We start from the raw sequence: 23,652 nt of genomic DNA, 5'->3' as shown, positions 1-23,652 counted from the left end.
ATTTTCAAATCACCACAGTACTGTCAAGGTTCACTGTGTGAACTTGAATAGGAGCTGACATTAGTAGGATGCTTCCATCTTTATTTTAAAAATACTTCTGTTTTAAAGTAATGCTGTCATTTTGGTCTAATAACTTGATTTATTATTCCATTTTAACAGGTAACTAGTTCCATATTAAACCCTTCTTTTTAGTAAAATTGGACAGTTTTTGCAATCAAGCAGTCAAGGCTTAGGAAACTTGATTACAGTACCACTGTGGTAAGTGTCTCACCATCAGCTTATTCTGAGTTTCATTACAGGAACTCTCACAGGAACTTGGCAGCTGTTTTAAAGACCACAGCTTAAACTGCAGTGCAAAAATTATAACACCTCATTAGCAAAGTCTCTTACCTTTATGAAACTTCTTTTGAGGAAGAAAGTCTGGAAATCAATTATAATTGAACTTTTACTCTTGAAAGAGCTAGAGGATAGAAAGATAATGTATGTATTGTATTATGCTGAGACAGACCAAACAAGCCAAGTTTGTACTGCAACTCTGCACTGCAGGAATTTTTAATAGAAAACTAAACCTGGAAGGTTCCTTAAGCAGAGAACTTTTTCTTGCTGAGAGAAAAAAAAGGGTTTTTTTTTCATCTTTTTTCCTTCCCTATAGGGAAAAACACATCAACATACAAAACTCTAATATAAAGCATGATTGGACTATGAAATTAATTTAAGAGAGTCCAGCAGCTCATCTCAGGCAAAAAATTCTCTCTGCATCCCCCTCACTCCAGGCCTGTCAGGACAAAAAACTCTCAGCACAGAAATTATGAATAAATAAATAAACACATGGCTTTGTTTGGGAGCTTTTGTTGTTCTTTCCCACTGCTACATTAATATTCTGCAACAACTCATCTGATAAATTGGCCTTGCACATCATCAGTTTAAGCCTAGATTATTTTCAATTCAAATATGAGTATCTGACAGCTACATGATTTTTTTCTGATAATTCAATGTAAAAAGTTCACATGCAAACACTGTTTTTTTTTCACTACTTGTGCAGTAGGTTAACAAGACAGTTTAAAACCCAGCTAAACAAGCACTGAATATATGGACTTTGAGGAAGAAAATCCGCAATGTCAATAAGGTCTGATCTGTAAACATGTTGTTGTAGTCTGAAGGAAGAATGTTAAAAAAGACATATTTTCAAGTATTTGACTATCACATCAACCAGGTTTTTATAATGTCTTATTACTGGATTGTTTCAAGGAATATAGAATATCTCATTCTTCATAACCTTGCATGACAATCTTTTTGAAGCATTCACCGGCATGTCAGCCTAATATATTGTAATTACTATGACACCTTCTAGTTGTGGAGTTATCTGCTCATTTTCCGTCCATATTTTACACAATGTCATGGGAAAGTGACTCAATATTTCTACTTGCAATTTCAAACATCAAACTTTGTATACAAGCAAAAATTCAAAATGAACTTCCAAAAGGCAAAATCTGTCAAAGCACTGAAACAACCAAATACACAGCTTTAGTTCAATCCAATTACGCTGGCTCAGCTTCTACCAGAGTTTAACACCTCAAGTTTTATAAATCAAAACAAGATAAATTCCACTACACAGCTCAATTTAACAAAGATATAAAAATGCCAAAGGCCTGCCCTGAGCTTCAGCACATTTATCTCTCCAATACAATGCAGTGATGTCATGGCCTGTAGATGTGGCTGGTGTCAGAGGATAGGACCTATTGCCAGGTGTAAGACTTGCAGTCCATCTGAAGATGCATTAGATCATCCACACATGCTCCAGGTCTGTTTAATTTATTCAGGTTTCTTCTTTAGAATAATTTAAGGGCAATTGTTATTTCTATACCACCTAAAGAGGTTAGTTTCCTAACACTTGAAAGGATAGCACAAGCCTATTTTGTAATGAGGGGAAAACTTAATAAACGTATTAATAGACTTAACACTCATCAGTAACTCCTGCTGTACAGATAGGAAAATACACATCTAGATATCTGCAAAAGAAATCTGGGAAACCCACATAACTATTCACCATGACAAAGACTTACTTGATTTTTTAGCACACAGAAGTGTATTAGGGATCAAGTACTACAAAGATCATCCATCAGGAATAATTATTTCCACATAATTAACAGGCATCTGTGACTACTACCATGTGTACAAACAGTTCAGCTGAACTGTGACTTCTGTGCCCAGACAGCCTAAGATGCATTCAGATCTACTTAATACCTGCTGTGAAATTATCCCTAATTTTGCTCTTGCCTTTTTACCTTTTTTTTTCTAAATTCATTTTACAGCTTTTGAAGTGATAATCTGCTAAGAACTTTCCTGAAAGACACATTTAAAAGCATCTAAAGAGCTGCTTCACAAAGCAAGGCTGCTATTGAAAAGTCCTGAGCAGCTTCAATTTAATTCTCAACAGAGGGGTTAGAAAAAAACCCATGGACTAAGATATATTTAAAAACAGACTGTAGGGACTTTGATTGGCTTTTGATCTGAATTATGCAATACAAATTACTGAAGACAGTAACTTTCGAATTCTCTTGACAAAACATAAAATACTCAGTATCTTACTGAAACACTTCCAGCTCTCTATGATCCTGACACAGATTCTCAGAGAAATGAAGGTACAAGAGAAGAGTTCCTCATGTTTAACAGATTATTGCAATTACCAGGAATACGTAAAGACTTCTGACCACAAAGTATTCCAGTCTGAATCTAGACAGGGAAAAGGTACTCAACTAGCTGGAATTTCAAGATATAAACTTACACTATTAAGATTTTAAGTATTTATTTATAGTAAAAAAAAATTATCCAATAATATACATCTTTACCCAGTAATACACTGTTTATTCTTTACCATAGGTACACAGTGAGATCATAAAAAAAGCAACTAACAAAGCCTTTACAAATATAGTTAAATTTTATTCTTGTTTCCAGTGATAATTAAAATAGGTTTCTTTTAATTCAATGTACTATTCCAGCTCTTGAATCAGCTGGTGCTCATCAGGGCCCACCTCTTCTTCTCCTTCATTCAAGTCTTCTTTTGCCTCTGCATCTGTCACCTCAGGGTGACTGCAAGCAGCATCCCGAGCTGAGAGCTTTTTCATTTTGATGTTTGGCAGTTTCCTCAGGTCACCATCCCATTCTCTTAGAGAGAAAAAAAAGTAATGAAAACCAATTACCAATAGAAAGGAAGGAATAGCAGAGCTAATTCACATTTCCTCAGAAGATGCTAACTCAAGTGAGGCTGCTTTTCTAAATTATCCTCTGTCCCACTGTAATATGAATAAGCACCAAATATTTCACCTGATTTTGTACACTACAGAAGTGGCAATTTCTCTGTGAAGGAGTAAGTACTTTCAGACATGATATTCTGAAACAAAAATATGTTATTCACTTTATTCCCACAGCCTTATTGTACCCTCAGTTACTTTCAGGCACCTGCTTTTATGTTTGTCGCAGGTCAGAAGAGTTTGCATATGTAAAATCCCATATAGAGATTTATGGTAAATGTTAACATGTTGCATGATTGACTTTAAGAGAATACAAAGTGTTAGTAAGCATTAATTCACAAGGGAAGTGTATTATTTCAAAAGGCTGCATGAAGGAGAAACGGTTGTTTTAAATATAAGTTAAACCCAGTACTCAGTTAATTAGAATGCTTTCTTGATTATAGTAAGTGCATTTCACAGATAATTTTTCTCAAGGGCAAAGACAGTATTTGTCAATTACAAGGTATGTTTTTACTCTACCAAGGCAATACAACAACACTTCTATCTGATGTCCTAGTTCAAGAAGTCAATTGCGTATTTATAAATACAGCAGTCTCTCTTCTTTGGGATTTCTGGCTTTATTCCAATGTCCTGTAAGTATGACTTCTGGCTACATACCATCCCTGGGAGTCAGCAATACATCACTCCTTGAAGCATATGCATTCCTAAGTATTTTCTTTTTTTTTTCCTATAAAGTATTTCATTTGATAATGCTGTCAGCAAAAATGTTTACTCAGTCTAATACAAGGACATAGCAATACACTGCCCAGACGAACCAGCAGCAAGTTTCACAGCTGCCAGATCTTTTAACTGGATGTGAATTGTAAATTTAAGATTTTCAACCTAGTACTTAACACACACACCAACACTACTGTGAACAGCTGAGATCAGCCTTTTAGGTAAGATATAATCTAAGAATATTGAGAAAAAAAGGTTACTTAAGTTACAGAAACGGCATTTTAACTGCTGAATCTAAATCTTCCAATGTTTTAATTAATAACTGTCACCAGTGTTTAGCTTGTAGCAGCTAAGAAATGCCAAAATAGCAATCCCATACTACTCTGCTTTTTCAAATGACAAATTCCTTGCAGTTTTGCATAAATTCCTTTTTTTATGAAAAAAGACATACAATGGGTCAACTTCAAAACACTGTTTTGCATAAACAGATTATTAGTGACAATGAAAAAAACTTACCTGAAAAATTTAAGATGCTTTCTGTTCATAATGTCTGGGATTTCTAATAGGAAAGAAATTAAATTCTATCAGATCTCTTACATTATTCAAGTGAGTCTCATTTCAAAGGAAGAAATGTGAGCCAAAGGTCCTCTAACCAAATGGCTACACACCTCCTTTCCATTGCAACAATTGTTCTACAAGAAACCTGCCATACCTATATACAAAACTACCACTCATTCAGTTGTACTTCACTCCAATCTCCCCAAAGGATCTCTTAACAAGAACCTCAGTTACTCTCCCCTTCAGGGGCGAGTCATAACATTTATAAAATACTAAATACAGAGAAATGAACATTCCATAGTTACTGAAATGCCTTTAAAGTACTACAGTATATGGAAAAGAACATTTATAGCGACTGTTGGCATCTGTCTCCTCTCAGTAGTTCATGTTCATCTTGGCTGAACAGAAACAAACACCAGTAATTTTCATGACTGAAAGTTTTCAGTCTTCCCCATTAACAGAAATAAGTATACATACACACGATAAATCTGTATTACCTTTGGTAGTGAAAAGAGAATTTATTTTGTATCAAGACCTGTGAGACAAACGATTCTGCTTTTTTCCTCCTGGAGTGGCCAAAACCTTTGACGTGTAATTTATAATCTTATGCAGATTTTTACATAGGATGCCAAAGCTGCTTTACCTTGATTCAGTGTCACTCTTTACTTGGTCAGTCCTGCAGAGTTGCAAGTGGCCCTTGTTTAACATCATCACTAATTTTTGGAGATTTATGCCTTAGGAGCCATGACAAATTTCCATAGTATAAAATACCTCGTTACTGTCTATGAACTGTACAGATTTCACAGCCAGCAGGTTTCTCAACAAGGCAGATGTCTTCTACCTCTGTAACATTAAACCCACTTTATTTTTTAGTTCTTAAAATGGTGACATTTCAGCAACTTTTTATTGTCCTTGAACAAACAGTTCTGCCCTAGTTCATCTGTCAATTTTCTCAAGTCTTACAGTAATAAATGAGATCATACTACCAATGCAGGATTATGGATGATTTTGCTACCATAAAACGTAGGATGATGACACCTGTGTCATTTATCTTTGTGGCCAGACAGTCTTTACTGTTCAGAAAACTATTCCTTCCTTTCCCACCTGGTTAGAAAGTTATCAAGTGAAGAACAGTAATATATGCAAACTGTTTTGATAACAATTACAGTGACTTCTGCAGACTGCTTCTAGGTAAACAGATGAGGTGATGCTGCTCACAGCTAAGCAAGGCAAGGCAAAGAAACATTTATCTAATGCTTTTCTGGTCTGGTGATTCCTTGGGTCTAATAAATATCCATGTCATATTAGGTCCATCCTTTCCAATAAAGCCTTGAAACAAAGCCATGGTTTCTCTTGCATTCTTTGCAGTCCCTTGAACTGCACTCATGGCAGGATAGTGCCAAATGCTGAAACATCCTTGCTCCCACAAGGGAAAGAATTTCTTCCTTTCTCCCAGGTATTTGACAAGGAGAATCAGTGCTACTCCACTTGCCTCCAGTAGTGCAGGCAGTGATGTCAACAGTGAGTGTGGCAGAAGTGGCACCATGCTGAGATTTGTATTTGTTCCTTATATCAAAGCACTGATTCAACATACAGTTCATGTTCTTGTCACACAAACCAGAACTAAATGACAAGACTTTCAAATGAAGCCCTTTCATTTGCTTTTCTCCTTTTTTTGGAAACATTTAGTGGGTTTAAGTTACGCAGGACCTTTTCCAAAGAGAATATTCTCACGGTTTTATCTAGCCTATCATAAAGGGCTCACCAACATCGTGAGAAAGCAGGTGTTCTAAAGAGAGAAGATTCTGTGACAAACTAAGATCTGGCACTGAATTCATCTTTACTGCTTTGGCAGTGGCACAATTTTTAAGCTACGCTTACATGTGTGTTTGCAATATGTTACACAATAAAAACTACTCAGTTGCCAGATTAAGAATAGAACTGCACGTAGAAATAAAGTAACTACAAACTGCACAGTAGCTGATTTTCTAAATTATGATAGATTAGTAATACTTGTCTAACTCAGCTGCATCTGCTTAGCACGCACAAGTGTCATGGTCTTTGCTCCTGCTTGTGAACTCCTTCATTTGTTTTAAAATGTTAAGTCACAGGAGCATGTTCTTCTGAACTAAAGACAGAAAAAAAGGTAAGAGAGAAATATGCCACAAGAGCTAGTGGAAAAGAAATGAAGACAGTATTTGGGGGAGTAGATTATTGTCTGACATTTCTAAGACAAAGTATTCAGCAATTTAAGTGCTTTAGCAAAACAGCAGTGAAAGATTTAAGTAAACATTTTTTAATGTTTCTGACCCTTTCAGATAGTTTTGCTTCTTCTTTCGAGGAAGAACAAGCAGCCTGTTAAAAAGAAGGAAACTGAAGATGCTCTTTAGGCAAAGAACCATTCAGTTATACAATAATGATCACTACAGAAAATAGAAGCTAACCAACAGTACAGAAGTTACATTAGCAGATACATGGAAATGAGACAGCTTTCATCTGAATTAAATTGATTTCCCTGTAATGTGAAGCCTCCAGAACTAATTAATAAGACTAGTGTGTTTAGTTTTAAAAGCCACTTCCCCCCAAGATTAATACTGTGCATCTGAAAGAACATGAAAGGTAATTAGAAGCAAATTATCAAAAATGGGCGATATTCAGATGAAATAATTATGATGCTTTTCCACTGAAAGAATGCTAACTGCGTTACAAATAAATAAATACATTGCATTGCCTTTCAATAGCTTTGCTATAAATATTTAAGACCAGATTAAAGAAAAAACCCAAATACACAAAAGTGAAAACAAGAGGAAGAAAACTGCAGTAAAACTACCATAGATGTATTTAAGGAGTAAGTGACAAGGAGCTGCTAAACCTCAACAACCTCACTGATAACGTTCCCTGTATAGCTACTGTTTGTTTAAAAAAGACTAAAATTTACTATATTTTTACTATATTTTATTTACTATATTACTAAGACTTTTGTAAACAAATTTTTACATTTTATAAAGAATTAGTTTTTAATTTACCTATAACTTTGACAGGACAAGAGGAAATGCCCTCAAGCTACACCCAGGGAAGATTCATGTTGGACATCAGGAAGTTTTGGTTTTTTCACTGAAAGGATGGTTAAGCACTGGAACAAGCTGCCCAAGGAATTGGTGGAGGAATCAGCAGCTCTGGAAGTGTTCAAGAAACAGCTGACATGGTAGTGTTTGGTCAAAGGTTGGACTTAATGATCTTGGAAGTCTTTTCCAGCCTAATTGATTCTATGATATAAATAGACTGCGTCCAATTTTAGCAGATTTTCCTAAATGAAAAGAATACATATTATGAAGTCTCTTCATAGTAGATGCACATGCATACAAGAAATAACTGAGTTCAAGAATAGGGGGGAAAAAGCCCAACAAATCTAAGTCACTTATAAAAGCTCCACTCACTAAAGCTTCCAGGATTAATAATGAGCTAGAGGCATAAAAGCACTGTTTCCAGCTGATTTCTATTTATGCCCAATCCCTAATTACAGTATTTAGTTGCTATAGTACTTAGCAGCAACTATTTTCTCTGAATGAACACTGTCCTAGACAGAGAGCAAAACCCGCAGCAGCTGTGATAACAAATAATGAATGATTTGAAAGTGTATTTAATATGTGAAGTTGCACTGTGTTCTCTGAATGCTTTACTTACTAATTCTATAATAACCTCAAATTTTGCCTACAATATTTCTAGATTTTTCATTATTTTTATGTTGTCTTTGTGCATTTGACATCTTTTTCTCTAGCCCTACTGCTTTTTTCTGTCAGCTTTTCACAAAGCAGTAAGGAAAAAAAGAACTAAAATTTAAAAGCAAAAACCAAAAAGAGTATCTTCCACAACTGAGCTATTGTTTGATGACAATCATAGCATCTATTTTCCTATTGCTTTTTCCCCCCTCCTTCTAAGAAATCAAAGATTATGCATGCAGTCATATAGATATTGCTAAATTCCTCTTCAGGGTGCACTGGCAAAATTTTAAAGCCATCATTTTTCTTTATTTGTACAATACGTATCAGGGTGTGCTGATTTTGGCGGGGATAGAGTTAATTTCCTTCACAGTAGCTAGTAGTACAGGGCTGTGTTTTGCATTAGTGCTGGAAATGGTGTTGATGAAAGCAGGATGTTTTCATTATTCCTGAGCAGGGCTTGCATAGATCCAAAGCCCTTTCTGCTCCTCACCCCAGCCCAACAGCGAGGAGGCTGAGGGTGCACAAGGAGCTGGGAGAGCTGACTGGAGAATATGACATACAACCCAAACCTTGCTGTGCTTTGTATCCTAACTACTGAATAATTTAGATTTTTCATGTCTTCCATGACGTATTTCACTATTAGAAGGACTGACTGTGTCTGTGTAATACTTCAGCATTAAAGCCAAGTTCATCACTCAGCTCCAACGTGCATATTATTGGTTAAAGAAATACACATACACTTCACTTCTTGACTATCCTCAAAACAACTCTTTGCTTTTTGCACTTTCATTATGCCTTTGTCTTTCTTCCTTATTACACCAAACTATTGCTGCTTCCCTTCAGCCTAGTTCCATTTATCAAATGAAGGTCCAAACAAGCTGCTGAACAGAATTTGTATTCAAGGCAGGTGCATTAAAATCTCACTTTAGTTTCAAAAGCAGGTTATATATGCCTGCAATGAAATGACAGTATTAACAAACATGCTCAAAGGCAAAGCAGCATATATGAGTCAGATCTCCACTGTCTTTTTTTCTCCTTTTCTTCATCCTGCCAGCCCTCCTCCTAAACAGTTCTGCAAGGCATAAGCACCTAGCACTTAGTTAATTTCTTTAAAGAGAAAACTAAAGACAATGCCAAAAAGTTTGCTTAGATTGTGGCCTTGTGAGCAGGTGTGAGCACAGAATTCTTTCTAATGCTTTTACATACCTATTCCATAGCCCTCATAGAGTTGTCTTTCACGTTCTATTGTCTGCTTGATGACAGTTTCCCGGGAACCATGCTGTCTTCCTTGTCTGCCTTTAATACTGTTTTGTAATTCAATCTGCTCCAATTCAGCATTGAATCGACACATGTAACTGAAAGAAATAAAATGCATTAAAGCTAAATGCAGTCATGCAAAAAATTTGCAAAACAGAAGTACTCTGATAATCTAATGAATTATTTTACTAATTGTATTTATTTTTCTAAATTAGAGATGTTTCTTCAGTTTGAACAGCTACTTTAATCTTCAAAGTGGATGCTCCATTTAGAACTTCATTTAAATCACATGTGGCTTCCAGAAGAATTTTTTTTTTATTTGCCTTTTTTTTTTATTTGCCTTTTTTTTTTTTTTACACTATGTTTGCATAAAACAGAACTCCCTCATTATTATAATTCACCTGCTCTGGAAGACCAGTGTTAAATCTGAATGAGTTAAATTCCCAGCTTTTAATTGCTGGATTTCACCCCCTCAATAGTATCTTCCAAAGTAAAAGTCTTCTTTGGCATGTGCTCTACATCTTCTTGCAAACTTCCAATTTAAATCCCAAGAGTAAGTGTTCATTGTCTTTGCAGTATCACTACCATTGATGAGCATGTAGAACAAACATACTGTTCATTACCAGAAAACATGTCAGAGCTTCTAAAGGAAACTGATAAAATACACCTGGGTAAGAATATATATGTATCCCATGTTATTTAGCTAGCAGGTGACATGCCACAGGTACATATATCCAGCAGCACAGAAATTACTGAGTTTTTCCTCATCAGATTAAACTTTGGTAACTCCTGCCCTACAGATTGACCCACCTGACTACTGTTTCATCTTCTCAGCAAGGAAAACTGGAGACTCAAGGAGTAAGCAGTATGAAATCTGTGCGTTCAAGTGTCACGGAATAACCCAACAAGCAAATGCATGTGATTACTACTGTCCAAATCATTTAGAGTCCTCCACACATTACAAAAGTAGGGATACACTTCAATAATTTGAAAAATAAGGGTACTACAAAACATGACTTATTTGAATAATTCTAGTACAACTATATATATCTGTCAATATATGTCAGTGGCAACAAAATTAACTACTTGATATTATCAATATCAATATATAAAACTCCTTTTCTGAGTCATCATCACTTTATAGATCTTATTTTAAGAACATTATTTTTAAAGCTAAGTCAAGCTTTTTAATAATTTTTAACACCAGTCTTACTTTTCAATTAGTTCACCAGCTTCCTTCTTCGTGTACTCGATTTTACTGGGGTCAAGGTGACTTTGAAACCATTGTAGTTTTTCTCCTACAAGAGTAAATTTGACATTAATGATTATACCACCACTATAGCAAATACAATTCAAATTAATGTTTCTCAAAGTTTTTTAAATGCCCTTCCATTTTTCAAGATTTTGAATGGTGTCATAGACTCTGATACTGTAGGTACCAGGTACGAAGGTACCTGTAATAGAAACATTCCCACATAATTTCAGATTAATTTTATGCCTTGCTTACCAGAAAAAAAAAAAAAAAAAGACATTAAGCTTTGTTTTACTGGAAATTAACTTTTACAGTAACACTATGTCAATTGCTTAGGAAGGAAACTTAGGTGAAAAAAACACCACAATGGCTGAGTAAGAGTTCTGATCATCACCATTTTAAAACAAATTAAATTGGAAAGGTGTAGGATCAATCATATGGGAGATAAAAATTCCAGGTTGTGTCTCAGTTTTGAATTTACTTGCTAGCACAATGTGTCTTTTAACCTACATATATCATCTTTTACAAGTAATTATAAAAAGCACAGAGACCACGTACAATAAATATGTGTACAGATGTACACAAGACTCGTTTGATCTATATTGCCCTGTTGTTGTGCACATTGACTAAAGGTTAGGATATACTCAGCCCCAAATTCAACCCTGTATATATCACTTGGGTGGACATATTAGGTATTTCAGTATTTCAACAAACTATTTGAAGACTTCAGAATCAGATTATAGAGGAAGAAACTCTAATTGCACTGCCTAAAAAGTTGGTTAAACTTAGAATCTCTACAAAGAAGCTGAATACTGTACTCAGTAATGCAAGTTTTTGCTTACCAATAATACTTAAACGCAAAGCTTTGTCAGTCTTCAACCTAGCAGAGAAAAAACAGATATGTTAGCCAGGAATGAGTACCATATAAATAATGACCTTAATTTTATTCTCTTTTTTTTTTCAGTCACAATGGAAGTCAAGGCAAAATTTCAAATACACATATTCAACAAATTCCAAACAATGTAAAACTTACTGTGTTTCATCCAAAAGATCTACCTTTTGGTAAAACTTCTATGTGAAAATTGCTCAGTTTAGCTATTAAGCTAAACAGTTTCTTGGAAGAAATAAAAATGCAACATTTTTCTCAGAGCACAACAAAAAGAATTTCACCAACGAGCTGCGTTGTCACAATTTCCTTAAGTATTTCTGATATTCTTCTGGTACATTTAATGAGTTTGGAGATTTCACTGCCCGGCATTCTTGCAAATCAAGCATGCAATATGAAAAATACCATTCTATTACCTAAAAACTTGTAATAATTAAAGTTTGTGCTTAGTGAACAAAGGTTAATATGCTAAGAAACCAAAATTAACTACTTTATTAAAGAAGATTAAAAAAAGCCCAACTCTATCTCATAGTGCTTTTAACTCCATTTTGTGGCAGGACATTCAAGGTCTGCTGTACTCTATGGGATATGTGTACACAATTCTATTTGGCATTAATTTTCATTCTAATTAGGAGTTCTCAAAAAATACAAGTTCTCTAACAGGAAGTCCTGTGCTTCGTGCTCTTTTGTCTTCAAGGTGTCAGATTCCAGCTGCATCAAAGGATGTTGCCATGTTCTGTTGTTTCCAGAAAGGAATGTAAGACATTATCAGGGTAAGTATGAAATTTGTCACTGGAAAGAATATCTTAGCCATGCCTACTCAGTGTATATATTCAAGGACCTCTCATAAAACTGACTTATTATTATTATTATTATTAAATAGGAAAATTGGTAACATATTAAGTAAATCATAAGGGTTTAAGTGACAAAGAATAAATAAATTCATCAGAGTTCACAGATATTGTGCTCCTTTATTAAATTCCTTTTACTCTATAAAATTTAATGAGCATTTCAGAGCTAACTGAAGTAACTCACAACACAGAAGTCTGTCAGCTATCACAAAAACTGGAATTGAAAGATAAACTCCTACTTTCCAGAGACAAACATACTTGTGTCACTTGTCCACAACCCTACATTATTTAAATAAAGATTAGCTTTTCCAAGAAGTACTTTATCCTCTGAAGACTGTCTAAAAGCCATGTAAAAGCAAATGCACAGCATGTGTGAGCTGCTAACAATTCCACTAACATATCAAAGACATTTTTACTTCTATGGATATCCCAGCATCTGCAGAAAAAGATTTCAATACAAGCTGGGCAGGCTTTTATCCTCAGAGCTCTGACAGCAGGGAGCTCTGGATGGTAATAGCTTCCCAGAAAAGGACACATACTCCACCCTATGGAACTCCACACCGGCAGTCCCTGCTGGGAACCCTGCATGGCAACACTGCCTGACAAGCCTGTCTGCAAAGCTTTGCCATGGAGAAAACTATGATGGCTTCTCAAAAAGCTGCCTAAACAGAATCGTGGCATCCATCCATGTTCTAAAACACTACAAACTGCTATTTGCATCTGCTAGGGTCACTAAATAATCTATTTATCAAAGCAGCGAAGCACAGAACCACCATTTTCTTCTGGAAGAAAAACCTTCAGTCTCCTTACGCACACAACTAATTTCAGTATAGGAAAGATTGAATAGATAGGCTCAGATGTTACCTTATTGTACTTTTCATAAAAACCTCACCTCACTGACTGCCAGAAGACAACAGCATTACCAGGGAGGCTAATCAAATCTGGTGAGTCAACGAAACTTCCTCTCATCTCCTTCCACACAATGAGTAATAGCTTTTGCTCACGGGAAGGAGAGGCTAAGGACAGGGACACAATCTTGTGACAGGCTGTTATTTCATCATGATTTTCTCCTTCACCCACCTCCCAGAAATCCTCTGCTTAAGCACTGATTATTAATAAGAATGATTAGTGGTTTTCTTGATGTCTACTAGGTACCTAAAAAGTAAATCCTACATGTTCCTTCAGCAGTTCTTTATCTCAGATAATGTATTCAACTGTTCTACTCTAAACACCAACAATTAATAACTATTTCCCAAAGCAGTTTACAAACTCAGTAAGAAGTGTTCTTCCCCGTAATACCCACACATACAAATGCCATCTATGGCTCTGAAAACTAAGATAAGCTTTTCACTAAGGAAAAAAAAAAATTAATGGTTGGCAAAACATATTTAATTGTTTCAGATTTCTAAATACCTTTCATAATTCTCCATACACATCCATATTTGTTAGCTTGTTTAACCATTTTATGATACTTCCATATGAAAATCCCTCAACAAGAATTAAAAATTTTAATTATTTTTTTCAGTTCATTTATTTCTGTAAGGAAAATGAATAATTTTAAAAACTAGCATTTTTTTTCAGCTCCTCATGAAGAATCTGCAAGAGCATGACAGAAAGCATTAATGCTGCAAGCAATGCAAGTAGAAGCATAGTGGCTCAAGCGAGATTAAGAGGTTACAGAAGAGAAAACCTAAGGGAAAGCAAACAAAGAGCTCTACAAGGATATATTTTAAGGTTATTGCTTACTCCCAAAGGATCACTTGATGCCCCATCACTGTAAAAACTCCTCAGCTCTCACATCTAAGAGCATGTCAGCATTAGACTGGCTTATTTGCAATGAAAATGCACTAACTCCTCCGAAATTTATAATGCATGCACAATAGAAAGGGTCTATATTGACTCAGGAGGGAAAATGACAGAAAAAAATCTAGTGCTAGATTAGCTTTAGCTACGAAAATCAGATAGTATTTCTGCAGCTGTCAGCAAAACGTGACTGGTGTTGGTACATCACTGCTACAGAAATTCCATTAATTTCCCACTATGGTCTGCTTTCCTAAAGTGCAGAGAAGTCAGTGTTCTACTACTGCCCCTGAAGCAGCTATTGCTGTCTCATAAAAACAGCCTTGTAATTATTTAACAGAGTGAACAAGCTGCCTAAAGGAATAAGGATTCACATGTAGATTAAGAGAGAATAAACTGTCAATAATACACTGGAAGTTGTTGCTGCTCATTAGACCTTGAAGAGAACTGAGAGGAGAGGTATGCAGGCAAGAAAAAGGTGTAATTCAAGTGAACAAGATGACTTAAGATTGTAGTCAATTTTCTACAAGCAATTGGTCTGTCTCCTCTTATTATGGTTAAGATTGGTCTTTTGTAATGCAGTCACAGTTTCTGGACAGTAAACCTATTACTGCTGTCATATTTTGTTGAGAATGCTTGCAGTGAAGAGTGGTCAATGGAGGCTGTAAAAGACTTCTGCAACTTAGTGCAGAATTTCTCCCTTGTTTTTCCCAGTGCTGCATTTTAAGTATTGAAATTCTTTGTGGATAATATCTACCGCTTTTTATTATTCATCTGGACAAAAGATACTTGAATATGCATCTCATAGCTTAATGCAATTTTCCTTCCTCTATAACGTAAACAGGAACATTCATAGTAGTTATTTCTTTTTCTCCATCCTATAGGAAAGTTAATAAGTAAATAGAAGCCCAAAATGTCTCCAGTCCTGATTCCTGTCTCCAGACAAGTACCAAGGAAATAAATAACAAAAAACAACCAAAACAAGCAAAACACAAAGAAAAAAACCACACAAAACCAAAAACATTGGCTGACACTTCCATAAAAGACATTCTCACCCTCCAGTAACATGCCATTTCAGGGTTCTACACCCAAGGTAATTAATTTGTATTAAACAATAATCAACAGATAAAATGTACGTATGTTCAAAAAGTATTACTGCACAAATTTAGCCAGCCACAATTAGAGCATCTTCTGGCAAGAAAATCCACAGCTTAAATAAAATAATACAGGTGTATTCTGTGGCCTTCCTGCATTCATTGACTCCTCTAATCCAATTTTTCTATTCTGCAAAAGTGCACTAGCCTGTACAGAGAAATTATGCCCTTTACCCAGGCCCGGTGAGACCATATTGAGAATTCCACTTCCAGTTTTGTGTTCTATTCATACTTCAGACAACTTACTCCAATACAATAACAAGTATGGTCAAAGAAGTACCAGATTTGTAGATGGGACTAAGAAAGAAAATTCTGTAAAGATTACAAGGCAGCTTCTCCTATTTACCACCAAAAGATGTATTCAGCTTCCAACCAGAGAACAGGGTTGTCATTCAATAGAAGCAATTTGGAAAATTGTTTAAAGACATTTAATAGACCTGCAGAAGCAATGTGGAAGAACAAAACTGGTGTGAGCTATTTCTTTTTGCCCAGAGTGTAGAAGTGGAAAGCTTTCCTCCATCCACAACACCAGAAATTTATCATGTCTTTTTCCGAGTTATGCAAAATGAATCCAAATCTCGCGATTGTATTACAGAAACTGAGAGCTAAGTAATTACATTAAAAGTTTCACATGTTTAATTCCCAGTATTTAAAAAAATATCCTGAAAATTTACCAAGCTGATCATTTAGATAGAGATTCAAAAGAAATTGGAACCCTTAATAAGTCTTTAAAAACAATAGGAGAAAAAAAAAATCAACATTATTCATGTCTTTCAAATTGAATTGCTCTTCAAGCCAAGACAATACAGAAAACAGAATATAGACAACTGGAGGATGCTTTTAATGCAACTAATTTTTAGATGTATTTTTAGAAAACCACAACAAAAGTGATCTACAAAGAGCAAATCTGTGAACAATGTTAGTTAACTGTTTAGGCCCCAGAAGCATAAGATGTAAAAAACTTATAAATAAGACATAAAGATACGAACATAAGATCATTTTGCTATCACAACATGCTTTGGATGGTCAAAACTGATACACTATTCTTGGTGGGATACTTTCCCTATGCAAAATGAAAGGTTACATCTTTTACAATCAGCCTAGATTGCAATAGCAAGGATTGGGCTTCTTCAAATACATCAGTTACCAAAGGCAATCTAAAGCCTGTGTGGGCCTGTCATTGAATTGAGGGGGACCTGGTAACAGAGGACACAGAGAAGGCAGAAATACCAAACACCTTCTTTGCATGGCCTCCACTGCCAAGAGCAGCCCTCAGAAATCCCTGACCAGTAGACCAGGGTTAAGGAATGTTAGAAGGAATACTTTCCCTTAGTCAAGGATGACTGGGTTAGAGAACACCCAGGCAAACTTGGCATCCACTAAGCCATAGCATGCATCCCTGAGTGCTGAGAGAGCTGGCAGACACCACAGCTAGATTGCTCATGATCATCTTTGAAAAGTTGTGATGATGAGGAGAGGTGCCTGAGAACTGGAAAAAACCAGATATTACCCAGTCTTCAAAGAGGGCAAGGAGAACCCAGGGAACTACTGGCCAGTCAGCCCCACCTCAATCCCTGAAAAGGCAATGGAGCACCTCATGCTGGAGGCCATCTCTACACACACGGAAGACAAGGAGGTGATCAGGAGTAGTGAGCATGAATTTACTCAAGGTAAGTCATGTTTGACCAACCTGATTGCCTTCTATGATGAAACAACTGCCTGCATGGTGAGGGGAGAACAGTGGATATTGTCTATCTCAGCTTCAGCAAGGCTTTTTAACTTTTTGCTGTTGCAACAGGAACCAGAAGTAGCACTCCAAGAAGAAACATCAGCACAAGTGTCTGTATCAGTGTAATTCTAACCCCACGAGACCATCACTAAAATATTTGAATGTGCTATCTCATAATGCATAATTAGTAAGTATTGCTCCTTCAATGAGTTTTCTTGTGCATGTTTTTTGGTATGGCAAAGTCACAAATGCAAACACTAAGAATCAAGTAAGATTAAGTCATCTTTTGTGATTAAGAGCTCTCAGTAGCTGTTATGACACAAGGTGAGAGAGGTAAGGGACAAAGCGGTCAGTTTAGCAGTACAAAAATAATCTCCAATAAAACTTACTATCAACAGTCAAAAAGCACAGCCAAAATGTAAAGCAGCATGGAAAACTTGCACATTAGCAAATTGCCCAATCCTCAACACATACTACTTGCAAATTCTTGCAGCTGCTCTGCTGGAGGCTACATGACTCTACTGTGGTAGCAAAGGACCCCCTTCTAGTCAAAGCAACAGTGAAACTGCTGTGGGTAAGGCTGTCCATCAATCCCAACAATAAAACCGCACAGTCTCTGGACCAGCAGTCTCCAATTTAACACCTTCAGAGTACTTGGGCTCAGCTCACATGGTCCATCCAGGATTATACATATATTTATATAGCATTATGTAGTTTATACAGTGTTATGTTATATTTTGACAGAAAATGCTTGAAGTTAGCTTCAGTAACTTTCTAAATAAACAGCCACAGCACCACAGCAAGCTAAGACAATGTAAAATAAAGGTCTATCTTCACCAGCTGTCTTTTCCCTCTGTGGGAGGAGGAAGTAACACTTAAACGCAGAAAAACAAACTTGCCATGGAACAGCAGAAAACTGCCAAGGAGGAGTTAACTATTCAGTTTTATTCAGAAGTCTCTCTTCTGAAGGAAGAGTTTTGGCTTTTCTTTTCTATTTTCTATATTTCTATTTTATTTCAGCATTTCAGCAGAAGCAGCGAGACCCCAAGCAGGATTCTTATTGAACTCATTGAAGGAAGGCCAAACTAGAAAGATTTCACCTTCATGTGAAATCACCAGCACCATGCTATTCAGATTATCAAAGGCAAGAAATCTGATCTTGTAAGGACAACACCCAAAGTCAAGCAGCAGAACTACATACTTTGTACAACTTGATTTAAAGAACGTAAACCTCTCACTTCCCATGGTTCAGCAGCAGCATTAAGTTAAACAGGCCTTTCTGTTATCTTATGGCTGTATCAGTAGAACAGTCCCCTTTCCACTGCTGCAAACAAAAAGTATCCTTTGTGATATTATTCTTCTATCTCTTACCCAGAGATTTTGCAGTCAACTTACTTTTCTTTCTTTTCCTGTTTGTGTGCTTCCCTTGCAAGCTGTGCAGCTTTTCTGCTGTACGGATGGATAACCTTTTTCTCTTGCTTCCCTCCTTGAGGTTTTCGTAACTTTGGCTGAAAAGAAATCAAAGATATTATGCGCTAATAAAGTTAAGTAAAACATTAAAGGGAAGACTGAAGTACATACTATGGTAAAGACTTAAAAGGTCATGCATTGATATCTCAGAAAGCCCTTAACTTACAGTAACACGTTATCAATTCCACCCACTAAAATAACAAAATTACTTGAAGTCAGTACATGCTGTAACAAAATCACTAGAGCACAGGAAATGCTGAAAGAAATCTTATATAGTGACTCCTATCAAAATACCAATTTTGTAAAACTCTGCAGCCAGGAACCTAAGATTACTTCTCTGTACCTTTGCAGAAAAATGCCCCCAATCAAGCTTGTATCAGATTGTTCCATCTGGGTTTTTGACAAGGGCCACATGTAATTTGTACAACATAACAAAAGGGACCTTCTTGTTCCTTCCAAGAGATCATTGGGATGCCTCACACCAGGGAGCAGCCAGAGGCTTTCCTTCTCTACCCCTTCACACTGCACAGAGAGGGAATATTACTCACAAATCCCAGGAGTATGATAACTCTAAATTACTCTAATTGTATTACTTTCTGGCGAAAAAGTGTCTGAACAGAACTGAAGACCTTATGAAATAAGATGTTATTTAACTGCGTGCAAAAAAAACCACCTTAAAGCAAGGAGGCTTTCCTGCATCATATTAAACAGCTATCAACAAACGGAGGCTCTAGTACATGCAATTCTCTGCGATCACATCAGTGCTTAGGGCTGCGAAGGAACAGATGACGCCAAAGCCAACCCCACTGCGAACAGCTCGGGAGCTCTGGGGCGGCAGCACCTCGCACTGCTCCGCACCGCGCTCCCCACACCGCCTCCGCACACCGCCCTGCCGGGAAGGCCCCAAGGACGCGAACCCCTCCGGGAGGGATCGCAGCAGTCTTTAAATGCAAGCTCGGCTAGCCGCCGGTATCGACCACAGGGCCAGCGGCCTCCAGGGAACTCGCCGCAGCGTCACGAGGCCTCTCCGGGGACGCGGTACGGCCGCTCCGCCGGGAAGGAAGGGCCCGGGAGCACCGCGTGAGCAGCCACCGCCGTCCCCAGAAGCGGAGCTGCGGGAGCCACACTCCTGTCCCTATCCCAGTCCCTATCCCAGTCCCTGTCCCGATACCGCCACACGCACCATGGCGAGCGATCCTCCTTCCGGGCCGCGGTGCAGCAGCCTCAGCGCTCCGGGCGGCCGCCGCGGCCTTAGCGCCCCGCGCCCCGCGTTCCGCGGCTGCCACTGCCCGCCGGCACCCGCAGCGCCGCGCTGAGCCGGGCTGAGCTGAGCCGGGCTGGGCCGGGCCCGGGGCACCGAGCTGCCCGTGTGGCGGTAAACGGGAGGCTACGCAGCACGGGAACGAAAGCTGATGAGGAGCTGGATAACATCTTTGCAGCATCTGAGGTGATTGCTGACACCTTACCAAAGCACTGGAAAAACGTAAAAATTCATCACCTCAAAACACCTGAATCGGTTGCGCTGCGAGTTTTACTGCAGATATCCCTACCCTCGGTGAGCTTGACAGACAGGCATTGCTCTATCTCTCAAGAGAAAAAAAAAACCAAAACCAAAAAACAAACAAACAAAATAAAAAACCCCCACAAAAAAAAAACCCCAAAACAACAAAACCCAACAAAAGATGAAAAAAGTAATTTGTAGGTTCTTTGTTTTGGATGAACAGCTTGGAGTCTTTAGAGCATGCATGCTTGGGGTTGTCAGTGGGTATTGCCATTCCCATCAAAATACCACAGCAAAACTACTGTGGTGGTCTCCATCTATTTTCATTTCACAGAAGTCTAGTTTTCATTTCCCTGCTAGGTGGGAAGCAGATGTATAACTGGCTTTACTTCTGAGCTGGAGGGTGTGGTTGGGACAGAAGTTGAAGCTGAAGGGTATGCACAGTAAATTTTTAATTGGAACTGTAAGAAACACAGACTGTAGACTCGATGGGCAGCTCTAAGGGGCCTTTCAGCTGGTCTTCTGCCACTGACTGTAATGAGACCCTTGGGTGATGATGCATTTAATCTGGTGACCTAGTTACAAACCAAAAGTATTCAGTGTAAATGTACATTGCTTTCTAGTCTGGTCTTGTTCTTTAAATAGCTCGTAATCTGGATTTTTTTTTTTCCTTTTTAATATTTCACTCTCTCCATCTACAAAGGATCTTTTGTAAAATGTCTTGACAGCTGTGTGGAGTAATTGCTGTGTAAGTTCTCCTAAGTCATGTATTTATCCTGGGGAAAGGGGCAGGGACAAACACAAGAATCCAAGCTTGGCATGTTAATAACTGGATCTTAATTTGCATTTTTTGCATTAATTTTACTGATACCATTGCAAATACATAAATTACAATAAAGGGATATCTGGCTGGGATAGTCTTTTCTTACAATGTTCACTGATACAAAATGGAGTAGGTTTACTAAGTACAGTTTAATTCTTTCATCCTTGAACTGATTTGCTATTAAATTCTACTTACTATGAAATATTATGTTAAATATTATAAAGGGTGACTACAGTATGGTACTTAGGACACAGTAGCCATACAATTCTGAGAAGGAGGCCCCAATGTAATGATAATAGCATGGATCAGCTTTTCAGAAATTCTGACATTTACATCTCCTGTATTGGACCAATTGACATGTAAGAGTTAGACTAATTTCTGAATATTCTAAAAAATCTCATTTACAGTGTTAAAACTGCATTAATAAGAATGGAATTTAAAATTGTGGTTATCTTAGCTTTAATAAAATACAAATTTCCTGAGTTCAAGGGAATCAGCTAAAGGTTAAAGCAATTAACAGCTGCATTTAGAAATGAGAAAAAAAAAGTCGTTTGCAAGTGGAACGATATCAGTGAGGGAACACTGGGCAGTCAGACTCAGGATCTGCCATAGTCTGAAATGCATCTGTAGTAGGCTTTAGTGGAAAGGCATATGTGGAGTTTCTTGAGTATATTCCCTATTATCAGTAAGACCAAGCAGTACAGTAGAAATAGAAAATTGCAGTTATGCTTGCAGTTATTTAGTGGATTTTTTAAGCTAATGTCTCCTAAATTGGTGATTTTTTGCGTGTTATCTTAATGAACAAAGGAAATAGGCCCCTGGTTCACTTAATGTATATTTATTGCAAACTTTCTGATTAATTATATGTTCCTAGGAATTCCACTTCTTTCTACATATGCAGAGGTCAGATCTTCTCAAGTAGTGGTGGTATGAAGGGAAACTGTATTGTTTAAATAAATTGGGTAAGAATTATAAAGAACTGAAGTTTATATATAATCTGGGTTCTTTTTAAATCGACCTTTAGGAGGATACATCAGCTGACAATTGAGCTCATTGTTGTCACAGTTAGGTGACTGACTAAGCTTCAGCAAATCTGAGGATGCATTGATTGGTTTAATATCTTAATATTTGGTGTATCCTGAGTTCATAAATAGAATGCCATTTGCTTTCAATTTAGTCAGGCATATGCTTTGACATTAAATTCCTGTCAATTCAATGCCATTGTTTATGTCCACAGTTTACAGATTGTGAACATGTTTATCTGCATAGCTGGGGCACTATTTCTACAAATTTGACTTTAATGACTCAAGAGAGCTTTAAATAAAGACAAGTTTTGGAACCCGTGTTCCAGATTTTCTAGTATTTGTCTGAAATCTTCTTCAAAGTTCTTATATTCAGTAAGTTTTACCTATGCCATTGATACTGATGCATTTTTCACTGATATCTTAATTTTTCTGCTGACAAACTAAGAAAAAGAATGAGAGAAGTACCTATTTGTATAATTCACTCTTTCCTTCCTGGTTTACAATCATTTCTAATCTATATTGCACAAGAAACTCCTGAAAACACATAATATCCTCCTTTGATTATGCTGCAGGCTACCTATTTCTGCACTTCCTAATTTTTTTAAATGCTGCTACTATGGTATTTCTTTTAATCTTTCCATTCTAATTACACTCAACTCTTCCTAATGGATTCCTGTCGCTAATCAGAACAGCAGAAGACCAGTTATTCCTTTTGACAGAACCTCATTTTATCAATCTCTTTAACTTTTTTAAATTAGAGCTCTGGCTGCTTCATTTGTTTACATTTTGAAGAGGCTCTCTGGTGCACTGTATGCTTACAATATTCTCCACCTTTTGCAAGTCCTTGGTAACATGGTAGCTATGTAGCTTACTTTGCAAGTTCCCAGTTTGAATGTATCATCTGTAGAAATATCTACATTTAGAACTTTCTGGAGAAAAGAACCTGAAACGGGGCTACAGAGTAGCAGTATAACATGCTGTCACTGTACAGCATGGCCTCTTCAGCAAAGGAAAGAAGAGCTTTTGTACTAGATCCTTTAGATGCTCTGTTTTGCAGACACCCTTCTGAGCAGGAAATTATTCCAGTCAGGGTGCATGTCAGTGTGTAAATACACAGAGATTTTCAACAGATTCTCTGGAACCCACAGTTTCCCTGGGGGCCATGGTGTGCCCAGTGGCTTAATGCTTAGATAAGATGATCAAAATTCAGTATGTGGGCAGATATATCTGGGCAATATGCTTGAAGCTTAGAGAATAAACTCTTCTGCCTCTGCTTAGACTTCTGTTTAGCCTGTCTGGGTATCTATTTGAAGAATGCCTCCTTGTAACCATTCAAACGTACCTGTTTGTGAAGTTGCAATCAAAATTCATGATTTTATTCTTGTGACACTTTATTGTAACTTTTTTCTTCAATAGTGAACTGAATCTACTCTCCAATAAATTTATCAGACCCATACTTGACATATCAGGGTATTTTTACTATCCATACACTAAGAATGGAAAAATAAGGATAAAATTCTCTGACAATACAGAAGATGGTTACTGAGTTAGCCTAAAAAATATCATATTTGTATGTGAAGCAGAAAAACATTAAATGATTGAAATCTTGATGCTTTCATTAAAATTTGAGTGACAGTATATAATTTCTTAATCTAT

At 37.1% G+C, this 23,652-nt stretch overlaps 1 protein-coding gene across 1 annotated transcript in view; it reads right to left on the bottom strand.

The window, feature by feature from the left end:
- Positions 1–2,844: 2,844 nt before the first annotated feature.
- The window catches only part of TMA16 (translation machinery associated 16 homolog), a 32,854-nt gene continuing 12,046 nt past the window's right edge, over positions 2,845–23,652 (bottom strand). Inside the window, exons 2-9 of the mRNA XM_085059869.1 lie at positions 19,819–20,034; positions 19,455–19,649; positions 18,573–18,685; positions 11,600–11,637; positions 10,719–10,803; positions 9,455–9,603; positions 4,485–4,527; positions 2,845–3,165 (exon numbers count right to left, since the gene is read on the bottom strand). Of these exons, the coding sequence (XP_084915995.1) occupies positions 2,991–3,165; positions 4,485–4,527; positions 9,455–9,603; positions 10,719–10,803; positions 11,600–11,637; positions 18,573–18,685; positions 19,455–19,649; positions 19,819–20,034 (1,014 nt within the window). The 3' untranslated portion in view covers positions 2,845–2,990. The remainder of the gene's footprint in view (positions 3,166–4,484; positions 4,528–9,454; positions 9,604–10,718; positions 10,804–11,599; positions 11,638–18,572; positions 18,686–19,454; positions 19,650–19,818; positions 20,035–23,652) is intronic.

This window comes from Lichenostomus cassidix, chromosome 4 (assembly GCF_008360975.1).
Source record: "Lichenostomus cassidix isolate B80296 chromosome 4, HeHo_3.0, whole genome shotgun sequence".
Classification (NCBI taxonomy): domain Eukaryota; kingdom Metazoa; phylum Chordata; class Aves; order Passeriformes; family Meliphagidae; genus Lichenostomus; species Lichenostomus cassidix.
The sequence above is the reverse complement of the archived record's forward strand: the minus strand, read 5'-3'. Positions and strand labels throughout refer to the sequence as shown.